At 40.1% G+C, this 13250-nt stretch overlaps 1 protein-coding gene across 1 annotated transcript in view; it reads right to left on the bottom strand.

The window, feature by feature from the left end:
- nphp4 (nephronophthisis 4) overlaps window positions 1-13250 on the bottom strand; it is a 312689-nt gene that overhangs the window by 117798 nt on the left and 181641 nt on the right. The window contains exon 11 of the mRNA XM_041799567.1: window positions 7693-7745. Within this exon, the coding sequence (XP_041655501.1) occupies window positions 7693-7745 (53 nt within the window). The remainder of the gene's footprint in view (window positions 1-7692; window positions 7746-13250) is intronic.

The following is a 13250-nucleotide window of genomic DNA, read 5'->3' as shown; positions in this document are numbered from 1 at the left end:
TGGTCATGACTGTGCTGTGACGGGAGAGACAGTGACTTGGGGGTCAAGCTCATCATGTTTCCCAAAGAAAGAAAGTGAGAGACAGGTGGGGTGTGAAAGGGAGAAGGATTAAGAGGGACATCGAGTGAAAGAGATGGAGAAGATTACTGGGATGCAATATTGAGAACAAAGGGCAGAGGATTTGAGCGCACAAAAGAGGAAAATATTAGAGGCGTGTGGGAAAAGAGGGGTACCAAGTCAAAGTGTGAAGAATGGGGATTGGATGCGATCAATGACGGGTGATAATTGTGTGTGAGTGTGTTAGAAGAGAAAATAAAATCGAAGTGACAGTGTTAGATGGTACAATCTCAAATTAAGGAGAAACTATTTCTAAAACACATCCAAAAAAGCTAACAAGGGCAACATGAGCAATATCAGCAATGATTATGGCAAAGGAAGTAATACATGCTAATATAATTAATAGGTATTAAGTTATCATTGGGGTTTACAGGATAACAATAATTTAATTCTGAAGAAAACACCTTAACAACAACATGTCAAAAAATTCATTACATTACAAACACTTAGATGATGCTGGATTTGTCTTTTATTAGTTACATTTTAGATCTTCCAAAATGAGGAGAATTGAGGAAAATAATTTTTTCAAAACCAAAAAATACCTGTCTGTTCTTTTCAAACAGTTAAGATTATCAACCAGTTTTTGTCATATTGGCATGCAGAGCCCTTATTTTTCAGAATAAATCAGTGTTTTCGAATCGTGCTGACTCACAGATTTAGTGTTAATTAACTAGACTCAGTAAATTTGCCAGTGAATGTCATAATTAGGACAGATGGAATCAACTGCTTCAGCTTGTTAAGACATTGCCAATAATGCATTTGTGATCAAGAAAAGTACTCTCAGACTATGACAATGAAACAAAATAAAATGGGTTTTGTCTACAGTTTCTCAAAGCCCCAGGGTAGGACTATGCGCATTTTCATTCATACTGTATGATAGCTTCAACATGGCCTTTAAAGAGCCTCTCTGAAACATAAAAAATAGGACTACTCCTTAGTGCTAAAATTCATCTGCTAGGTATACAATTACTCAACAGTGAAAGCACAGTGGTGGGTCATGAAAGAAAGGTTTGATAGATTTTTGACCTAGTTTGTTTGTCCTCAATGAGTCTGAGTGGACATTTGTACAAAGTTTGAGAAAATCCCTCAAATTGCTTTTGAGATACTGTTTTCACAAGCATGAGGCACAATGACATTGACTTTAACCTATGGGCACTAAAAATCATATCAGGTGGTTTCGTCTAGCCATTCTGCCATAAAGCCCAGATCAGTGGAGGGCTGCAGTGATGATTGTCCTTCTGGAACTTTGTCCCATCTCCACACAAGAACTCTGGAGCTGGTTGTGACAAACTTCTTCCATTTGCAAATTATGGAGACCACTGTGCTCTTGAGGAACCTTCAGTGCAGCAGGATTGTTTGGAGCCTTCCCCAGATCTTCAGATCTTCATAGATAATCAATAAGAATTTGGCATGGTTCTTAAAGAGCCTTTAAAGAGGGGGTATTATACTTTTCCGATTTCTAAAACATAAATATAAAGTCACAATGTTGGGTGTCCATACTCCACGTATGCAAATTTTCAAACTGTAAGATAAACGTATGCGGCAGTAATCTTGGAATTAGCGTGCAAACTGATGAAAACAATTCGTTGAAAATCTCTCCGAGATTCTACCGAGATGAGATTTCGATGGAGCAAACTGATGAGGTCATTGCAATAGGATCTCCTGACTGGTTCGTGGTTCGTCTGTGCTGCCGGCAAAGCGGAACAGACCGCCCCCACAAGGCCTTTTAGCCATTTAGCCATTAGCAACACAGTAATTAAACACTTACCAAACAGATACGTCCTGCTTTATCCTTCGCTGCTGCTGGTTTTCTTCCCCCCTCTCTCTATCAGGATCAGATTCCGGGTCTAACACATACGGATGTATATCAAAATTTGCCATATTTTACTCAGTCGGACCGGTTCATTCAGAGTTTTCAACTACTAGCATAACAACATTAGCCACATGGGAGGGGGCAGGCACAAAACATTGAGTCCTGCCGCTGGCCAGCCTCGTCCAATTGGAGGAAAGCAGGTCTGTGGAGCGGGGGGGGTTAAAGAGATGGCAGTGAAAACGAAGCATTTCAGATGGAGGTGAAAATAAGGGTTTTTCAGGACGCCAGTGTGAGAAACATGAGGGAGTTTTTGAGCTGTAAACCATGTAAAGCTACTACGTGGGTATCAGAGAGATGGTGTAAAGCCTTGAAAAAAGGCATAATACCCCCACTTTAAAGTGCTTGATGACTATAAAGCTGGCACTGTCTGGGATACCACCTTTGCCACCAACCAGCTTGTGAAAGTCCTGCACCTATAGATCATCTGAAACCAACTTTGTTTTGTTGACTGACAACTTGTAGAACCAATGCCTTGTCATAGTTTCACCTGAAAGCAATATCAGCATAATGATATGGGTTTCATGGCCTAGCTGCTGCATGCAAGCCTTACATCACCATGTGCAATGTGTTGGCTGTAGTTGTGTAATACACACCACAACTGGACTTTCCGATTCCATATTTATGACCAAGAACTAAGATCTGATGCTATGACTTATGGCCTGATTGTGTAACTCCTACTGTTCCTCTGTGGCAGAATATTGAGGTTATGTTAAGAAGTTCTGATTTTGTTCTCCCTTCACTGTTAAGACAGAGGGATTCACACAACAATCAAAGCTGGTGTTTTAAAACAGAATAAATAAGTAAACACCGGCTAGAACTCTTAATTCCCATTCTTTAAGAAGACATTTGAAATGAGGACAACCCACTAACACTGTGTGAACGAGAGCTATAACAATGTATTCTGACTGAGTCATCACCAGCTGCCAAACAGGCCTCTGCCAGGAACTTACTAAAACATGGCCTGACCTCTTGCCCGCGGACTACAAGACCACCTGGGTCAACAGAGCATGAGCACGACCCTGAAACATGACCGCAGTCCGATGCGAGAAATCATCATCAAAGACAAACAGACTCAGCTGCTCTCCCAAACGTCAGCTATAAATACCACAGGATCCTTAGCATTCTCCACCACAGCAAACTGAGAGAGTCAGGGATCAATAATTTATGCGCGCAAGAGAAGTCAGATTCAACAAAACCTACAGACAGAACAGAAGCGTAGGGTTTGTTTACAGAGGCATTTCAGAGAGGGATGCCATTGATTAATCAGTGCTTGACAGGCATGTAGAAGAGGAGAGAAACATTTTGTAGAACAGGAGAAATCATTTTAAGGACTGAAACAAGTGTATTTTTATAGCAGTATTTTTGAACCCATAGGAGACAGGGATGCACAGAGAGACTATATTTGTGAATATTGCTGCAACACTAAAGTCGTGATGAATTATAGGGTGACTGCCAATAGCTGTGGCATGGTTTCACACATCATTTTCTGTTTTATTCCTGCAGAGTCCTGGATGGCCATCATTAAACGCTATATGGTGCACACTGAGTAGGAAGGGCACTAATGACTGCTCTTTACCCCCCTTGCAAGGCTGCCCATAGGGGGGGAAAAGAGTAAAGAAATATGGGGCACAATTGAATACTTCTGACAAAAGACAATAAGGGGTTGTGAAGCAGCAAAAATGGGTTAAAGTGGAAAAAAGTAGTGTCAGATAAGGGTGAAAGTAAGTAAGGCTGGGTATAGTTTGTTTTATTTCGGATACAGGTGCTAAATCGATACTTTTTATACGGTGCTGGTGCCTTAATGGTGCCTGAATCAATACTTTTGAGGATTAAAAAAAAGGTGTTGAAAATCAGGGGGAGAATAAAAGCTTTCTGGGTGTCAAATGATTTACAGAAATATCTTTATAGTAAAACATGGAATATAAAGGAAACCTGTGCAACACACATATTCCATTACTTTCTTCTTGCCTTTCATCTGGTGTGGCAAGGTATCAAAATGAAGTACCAATATCGGTCTTGTAGGGTAGCGCCATAGGACGATCTCAGATCATTAAGAAACAGAATGTGTTGCTGCCTGTATTGTCCAGGACACTCTTGAAAAAAAGATTTTTAATTGCAATGAGTTTTTTTTTTTCTCCTGGTTAAATAAAGGTTAAATAAAAATAAGACCAAATTAAACCACTGCCAGCTCCACAATCAGTAAGCCAGGACTAAAACAACTGTTTGCAAAATATGTGTTAGGATAATCAATTTCAGCTGTGCATGCATTTATCAAATATTATAAGCTTTTAAGCTCTGTACATTACCTAATAATGAGAGAACAAGACAGTTAGGAGACATACAAGGACAAGATATAGTACACTGGTGGCAACATGCTTTCCGAGTCTTTTGCCTCCAGAGAAGTAAAAATTTTATGTGGCTTCTTCATAACTGATTATCCCTACAGTAAGCTGTTAGATTTATTTGTTAATCTCTTTAAACACTAAGCACACTGAAAGAACCTTTAGAGTTAACTTGTAATACTAGGATACTGTGTTTGAATATTCAGTTTAGTTTGGTTATAATTGCACTCCACTGAATTCAGAAAAAAAGTATATGACATATAAGTTAAACGTTTGACATTTATCACTGGCTTTTGTAGACCAGCTAGTTTGAGGAAATAGGACTCAAAAGCAGACTCTGCACATTCACAGAGGTATAACCAGTCCAGTACTTCTGTCTTCCAGTGTCATCCCCTCAGAGATACCTGGTATGATCATGGTCGACTCTTGTTACCCACTGGGAGCTGCCCACTTGCAGGCTTTCACCGCCCTCGGTATGTATTCAGAATGAAGGTCGATTTGTAGAGTTCATGGGTGCAGCGCTCCCACAGCTCCGAGCCCCCGTTGGTTCAATTTAAAATGAGTCGACAATAGAGACTGAGGCTCATTTTGGCCCAGCAAGCGAACGCTGAAACAGAGCTGATCTCTCTCCTCCTACTCTGCACTGCACTGTATTAGTGTGTGTGTGTGTGTGTGTGTTTTTGTGTGTTTGTGCGTCCCTGGCCTCATCCTGACAGAAAGCAGCATCCATCACAACACCCAGTCTCCACTGGCACATTCACTCAGGCTGAGGGATGATGGTAACGCCCCGTAGCTCAGACACAGACACACAAAACACACACACAGCAACACACACTGTTGGTATATGTTACATATGGTCGATGTGTGATATCTTACTTAGACTAGGATATGAGTCAGCCATCATCGCCCACCTCACTTTTGAAGGATAGATGATTATGGTGCAGTTAAATTTATTATCATAGGATTGATCAGCACTATATCAGTTGCCTGTGGGAAGCTTCTTACATTCTCAGATGCTAATGTGACATTTAATCTGATTTGATGCAGCTAGGCATGATTATTATCATCAGCATTGCTTCAGTTTCCCAGGTTTATGTGCTGATTTAGGTGTTCCTTGATTGACATGCAGATATTTTGTTGTCTTTCCTCAAGAACAACATTTCCAACAGACACATATTGACTAATCTCTGTTTTCCCTTGCCAAGCCAGCTGCATACATATTCAGTTAAACTCTGGCTCCAGGATATTTTGATAGACCCAATCTATTGGGAATCTCATACCAGGGAGTCACAAGATTAAAAGAAACGTCATATTGTTGTCAAAAGATCTAGGACAGATACTGCATTCTTCCTGACACTTATGAATAAGCCTGGTTTAAAATTTTGGTCACAAGCCAGTCAGCATGGCTGTGGGTTAGTCGAGACCTACAGATGAGGACAAAATTATTACCCCCCCATGATATTATTTGTTTTGTTTTGAGTACTTCCCAAGTGCTGTTTAACAGAGCACCCCCTGATGCTAACAGTCAACTGTGTATCCTTTTTGCTTGATAACAGACTGCAGTCAGTCATTTTCAACAAGTCTCAGACATGTCTCCTGAGGAATCCTGGCCCAGTCTTCTTTGGCCAATCTATTCTTTGGGATATACTCTCCCTTCTTTCTCCAAACATAAGCAAAGTCTCTGTGTGCAGTTTTTCTTGGTCTGTAACGTTTCAGTCCATTCCTGTGCAGGGCTCTCGTGACTGTCATCTTTGAACCTACAACTCCTGACGTGGCTAAGTCATTCACTAGTGTGTTGGCAGTTGGTCTGGGGTCCTTTGACACATCTCTCACTAGTTTACTTTCTGGAGTCTTTAAAATCTTTCTCCTCCTACCTCTGCCAGGCTTGTTGTGTACTGTGTGGCTCTCTTTGAATTTCTTGATGATACTTATCTCTCCAGTTCTTGACACTTGAAACACTGTGATAACTTTGTATATCCTTCTCCTGCTTTGTGAGCATCAACAATTCTTTTTTCTCCAGTCTAAACAGATTTATTACGATTTCACAATGATGTTTTATCAAGTGACAGCTCTAACCCTCACTCGAGTTTTTATACTGTGTAAATTGGAGGATAACCCTCAGTTTTTACTCAGTATAACAAGCTTTGGGCATAACAAAGTTAAATCATTACACAACTGTGGTTTGTGCTAAAGCTCAAAAAAGGTCAGTTCTAAAGAGGGGTAATAATGTTGACCCTGGTAGTTTTCAGTCGAAATAATTGGGAAATGCTTTGAAAAGAAGAAATTTTCACAAGAAGGTCAATATTTCTGTCCTCATCTGTATAATCTATGTCTAAAGAGCATGGAAGTTGATCATATCTATGTAGAACTTTATTAAAGCTATTTCTTCAAAAGATTACTGACAACAACCAGTTAGCATCTACAAGCTGTAATCATTGTATTATAAGAGTCTCATGTTTATAGCATGATCAGTTCTAGAAAACATAAACTCCACTTTGTGTGTAAAGACTATGATACACATAGTAAAACTCTGGCTGCTGAGCTATATTAAAAAAGCTGTGTGTAGACTTAAGCCCTCATAAAACTTACTTTTGTCAGACATCTACTTTACACTATGAGGTATTACCATATTTTAATTTGTACCTGAACAAGAGCTAAGGCATTTGCAGCTCTACAACACCAGGTGTACAGAGCCTAATCCCCTTCTCAGCATATTCTTAATTCATTATTCAAGAGACTTAGACTTAAAGCCTCTTTAATCAATATGTGTTGTATGGACAATTGGTCAGTGTGTGAAGTGAAAAGGTGAGCGTCTTATGAAGAATCCATAGAAAACTAACCAGCTCTGCAGCTCTCTGCAGCTTGACTAAATGTTCTAGCTCTTTTTGGCATTTTTTTGTTGTTTTCCTGCCCTAGCATCTTCCTCCCATCCTTTATTTTTCCATGTGTTGAAGATAACTTGATTTTAATAAACTCACTATGTGCTTCCCAAAATGTGTTTGATGGAGGAAAGAACAAGCTTGCTGGAGAGGAAGGGTTGGATAGTTAAGGTTTTATATATATAATTTTTTAGAAATTGGTAATAATAACACCAAATTAATGCTATTGTCCTATCTGTTAGTCAAGTATGCTTGATTAGCTCACATCCAGCTTTCCAAACTATAAACAAAAAAAAATCACACATGAAAAGAGATTTGTAATAATGGAAGAAAATGAAGTCCAATCTGCACCTTTAGCGCAGATTCTGGGACTTTTATTTAGAAGGTTGGAACGTCAGACAAAACCATCCTGCATGGCTCTATCTGTTTACGACTTAGGGGTTAGTCGCCTGGATAATTGAGTGGGTGCAAGGTGTCTTACCCCAGGGCCTTGAGGAGATTCTGGAGGAGAAGCTGGTGGAATGTATTTCCGACCTGAAACACAAGTTACAGAAATGTTGTTATGAGATGAATGCCCAATGTATTCAGCAGCATATGGTTCTGTGGTGTATGAACTCCAGCTCAGTGTTTACAAGCTCTCTCCTAACAACAGCTAATGTACCGCTTTGCTCTGTTAATTATATAGTGTTGTTAGACATTGAAGGAATATTAGCTCATGGGAGGGAATAGAAGCTGACAGTTAAATGTCACAGTCTCAGATTACTTTCTTGTTGATTTGATTTGTAATCAGGTGGTGGCATCCTGAGTAATTAAGAATAAAGTGTATCACTGTGTTCTAAATTGCTTTGGTGAAGTAAAATACCTCTACTGAACATCAGGACACCCGATTGCTTATCATCAGTAATAAATCTATCCAATTTCTCACAGACCAGGAGACAGAGATGGATTTCGATGTCATGCTGAGTTTAAAGTCTAACAATGCTTCCTGCAGTTTTTGGTTGGTAGCCATGGTAATAGTGAACTGAAAGGCATCCCAGCATCCCTTTGTCCTCCTCTCCCACACTTTCTCGCTCTCTGTGCTGGGCTTGACTGGCCTTTTGGAAATTGCTTCAGTTGCCTAGGGGTGTCTTACTGTAGCTCCCATCTGTTCAGAAAACATGCACATAGAGTGGACTGGACACAATGCAGGACTGCCTGGCTCCCCCTCACTGTGTTACATCGAAAGCTGGTGGGAAATGTGTTTCACCTCATTGGCTGGACTGATGGCACTTGGCATTTGATTTGCAGCAATTGATGTGTGATGGTTTGGATAACAACAAGAGATTCCCTAGCTTAGTGATACATAAACAAACATGTATTAAAACTGTCAGGAAATGTACAAACCTCTAACTGCGGCTGATTTCAAAGTATATCAAAAGTGACATGGGGGTTCATTCTTAACACAAAAGATTAAAAAAGATCCTGTTTTCCCCCTCATCTAAAGGTTGTATAAAGTCAGGGAGCTCCTCCAAAATAAGTATATATTCATGCATCAAAGGCTTAGCATCAAAAATTTCAGATTTGGCTTAAAAAAAGCTATCTGCAATGGAGCACAGCACATTTACAGGCATGTTCATCCTCCCACACACGAAATCTGAGAAAAACAAAGTCAAGGATGATTAAGGTGCTAAAATCAAAGAATGACAGAGATTCATTATAGCATTCTCCTCTGAAAACAAGCTCAAATCATTCAGGCAATCCTGTGAGGATGTGAGCACTGATTAAAATATCATTAATAGACTTTGCCAAAGGCTTGCTCTACACACCCATGAAGAAAGCCCTGATCAACGCTATTCTTCTCTCCTAAAATGAGTTAACAGCATCATTAGTGGGAAAATCAGCAAAAGTACTACCGGGGTCCACTTTAGTTCTCTCTGCTGTCACTGGGATTGAGTGGCTGTGTGTAGTGTTTACTACACTTTAAATTAATTCACCGACAGGAACACAGCAAATCAGCAGTTTGGGTTTCAATAAGAGATGCAGACAGTGGCACATCATTTATCTTTGGCTGTGTGCAGGATGTAGAATATTTAATCAGAACTTTGTTTCAGCGGGAGGCCGTTTTAAAGCTTGGGGTTTAGGAGTTATTTTCAGAGGGATATTGTGGAACGGTCATGCTTAATTGGGACCCGTGGAGTAAAATGCCTCTGTTAGAGAAATTCAGCAGCATACACTGATAACCTCCTTAAAATCTGGAGGAAAAAATAAAATGAGGACACATTTTAGGTCTATTTTCTCCCTCCTAATCACTGCACTTATTGAAGCAAAAGAACAGCCAATATGCGTGGTGGCACGATGTTTGATGCTAAAAAAGTTCTTTCAGAGGCAAACTGAAGCTTATCTTCAACTGAAAACTGACTCCAATTGAAGACTGTATGCCACTACCAACACGACTCATGTAAATTCAGACCAAGAGGGTACATTTAAAGTCAGGGAGGCTCGGACAGATTTGAGAATCAAAGTTTGTAAAATAAAAATGGAGCAGTGTGAGTGTGCATGGTATTGCTTAAAATACAGATTATTTTTAAGCCAATATAATTACATATATTAGCACAAGGGAGAACTGGGGTTATCTCACAAAGCTGGATTATGACATCAGCTGGATGAATAAAATACTAAAACCCTCTGGAATCTGAATTTAAGATGTATCATAATCCAAATAGTAAAATAAGTTGTTTTCCCCAGGCATTTGCATACCAGAGGGGATGATGGGCTTTATATATATATATATATATATATATATATATATATATATATATATATATATATATGTGTGTGTGTGTGTGTCAATAGGTTTCAACATAATCATACAAAATGTCAGTTGGCCGAACATTCACTGCAGTTAACAACAATATTAAAGGGACTCCTGCGGCACTGGTTCAGCTGTGTTGGCAGAACTGGCACCCCATGTGCAGAGGCTACAGTCCTTGTTGCACCAGTCACAGGTTCAACTAGTCTCTTTCTCTGTCTCTCTTCCCATCTAAGTAAGGGCAAACAAAGACCCTAATCTAAACTTTTAAAACAAAAGATGGAAGCATTTTTTTCACTCTTAAAGCTTATCTCTGTAACATTCAGTGATACAAATCAAATGCTTACATGTTTAACCTAAACCCCTATCTAAACAACTAAGGCTCAGTCCCCTACTGCTCTGCTCTGCCTGCTGTCAGACAACAAACAGGGCACATTTAACTGCAGCTAGAACTTTGCTTTTTGGAGCAAACAATGGACTCTATGGCTCTCAAACAGTTTGTTTCGCTAAGTTCACTGCTGTATTGTACGACAGCCCGTTGCGCTACACATGTTAAGCTTCTGACCGATGATACGCACAGCCAACAGCTGATGGGTGTGTGACTGACAGACGGTGAGACAAGAAGGAGACATGACGAAGCAGCGACTGAATCAAAGTTACAAAGTCCCAGTTACCAGCACTTGAGCGAGTCTGCGAGCATACATGAAGTAAATTTAGACTATATCCTCCTCACAGAGACTGCACAGGTTTCCAGCAGCAGCATTTCATCATTTCACACCATTATGTGAACTTATTATGTATTCAGATCATGTGTGGCCCTGAGTAGCGCACATGGAGGAGGGGGTGGGGGTTTGATCGGTGATCTGAATGGGTCACAGATCAGCTCTGTTACTTCATAAGCTGTCATACCAACAATTTTAAAGTGCCCAGGCCAGGGCATCAGTGTGATCTTTTATAACTTTCAGTTTAGTATTGTTTTCTGTCAGGAGAGCTGCTGCTCCTAGTGTCTACACAATTTCAATTTTGCAAGATGGATTTCTCCTTGAAAAGAAATCTTGTGACGTTTTGATCTTGCAAGATCTCGTCACAACACTAATGACTACTGATTAACTTAGGGCGCACTCACACTAGGCCATCTGTACTGGACCTAAAGTCCAGTATGTCTGACCAGTGTGAGTACATTTGTTCCATGCTTGGCACGCTTCACGGCCCCGGCATGAGGTGGGCCTAAATAAAGGTGAGCAGGAATGTGACGTTACACAAAGTAAAAACACAGCACACACCAGGCAGCAGTTGCATGCTCAACAGACACACTGTCCTAAAGAGAGAGGCTGATAGAGACGGCAGGATTTTTCTAGAGAGATGGAGAGCAAAGTATACATTTTGTCTCATTGTATTTCAACAAGTTAGAAAGATTTTATCAGAGCTGAACAATTTAATCAGCTTTGCACGGCTTCAACCTCTCATCCTAATGGATCCCTGTCCAGTCCATATTTCTGACCAGTTTCTTACAAAGCCAGGCTTTAACAAATGTAAGAGTTTTTTTTGATTTGTGAAATGAAGCTTCTTCCCTTGATTGAGCCACAAACAGCAGCTCACAGGATAACAAACACTTTTCATCCTCCATGCGTAAAGGACAGTCTGCCAAATATGCAGGCAAGTGTGCACTGGGGTTAATCTCACAGCTGATTTAACCTCTCATTTTTATGAAATTTTAATGCCATACTATCATCAACTGAATTAATTATAATTCCATTTCATGTCTTAAAGTTGTGAAATTGTGGTCTTGATTGTTTTATGTTTGAACGGAACAAGTTATTAATCCTGTGGTGTTTTCACTTCCAGCTCTCATCAGATGGTTACAATTGCTCTCATCATGGTAAAAATTATTTTATCTGAACATTTCATCCTGCTCTGGACACATGCTAACCTTTGACATGAGAGCTTGTTTGGTGCAGCACTGAAAAGCATCCTAGTGTTCCCCTACCATTCTATTAGGGGGGCGGCCTGCCCCCCAACAGCACCCACCGCCCCCTTTACGTCTAGTCAATTTTATTTAATTGTATTTTCTATACAGTGCCAGATCACAACAGAACTCATTTTAAGAAATCTACCTGGTCACTTTATTAAACAAACTAAATATCCTTTTAACTAATTTATCTTGTTTACATGAATGTATTTAATTTCTGAGTCCTGGTTTTCTGCTCATTCCCTCTGACTCCATGATCAGAGCTGAGCAAACCCACACGCTCACAGACCAGAGAGCTCCGCTTCCTCTTCCCCATGTCAGAGCAGGGGTCTAATGTTTGCTGGGATGCTTTGACTCGGTATCATTAGAGAGAGTTTTCTAATGCAACTGATTTATCCTCTAAAGTTGTGTATGAATTGATGTCCCATTTGTTTTATGTCCAAGATAGTTAGACGAGCACTGGATTTCGGCACAAAATTGTAACAATTGTGCACAATTTATTACATTCTCACAACAAGTCTTACACTTGTAATACAGGAAAGTCCTGCAATCCCCCGTATCTCACGCTGCAAACTGACAAACCGGTTTGGAAATGTGGTTAAAATCAGCAACAGTTGGGCTCATGTGCGCACCAGCTCCCTCTTGATCTTCTCACCACAGCAGGCGGAAATACACACGGTCCCTCTCTCTCAGTAACCACACGTGCTGCATCCTGCACAACGCCAAGCACAACTAAAACCATCAAAGGGTTTTGAAAACATTCATACTCATTTTTACTGCTTTATGTGTTAAATAGATGAAATTAATCTGAACTAATTGGTTATTTTAGGCACTGAAGTAGTCCCTAATGTTGTAAACAAGCTTCCTATAAAGTGAACTCGCGGCAGGATGGAGCTCGGCATTGTTGCGCTACGAGGAAATAATATTAAAGGCTATCTTTTTTATGTTTACAAGCACACTGAACATTACTTAACATTCCCAGATCCTATATGATAATAGGTTATTATGTCTCATTTTAGCTCTGGAAGGAGCGGAGCTAAGAGAGAGGAAAAGGGCACACGTCTGTGTGGAGTGGAAAATCAGAGAAACATTGTTTGCACCTGTGTCCTGGAGTAAGTCTTTACTTCTATGATACACAAAGTGTGCAAGCTCTCGCTTGCGGTAGTACCGTATATCCCAGTAAAATTTAGGGAGGATATGATGGTATTAAAAAAATGTATATTGCCCAATCCTATTGGCATGTGACATATCTGTGCTCAGACCTGGATGTGTTGAGCAGTGT

This window comes from Cheilinus undulatus, linkage group 11 (genome assembly GCF_018320785.1).
Source record: "Cheilinus undulatus linkage group 11, ASM1832078v1, whole genome shotgun sequence".
Classification (NCBI taxonomy): Eukaryota; Metazoa; Chordata; class Actinopteri; order Labriformes; family Labridae; genus Cheilinus; species Cheilinus undulatus.
This window is presented reverse-complemented; position numbering and strand designations above follow the sequence as displayed.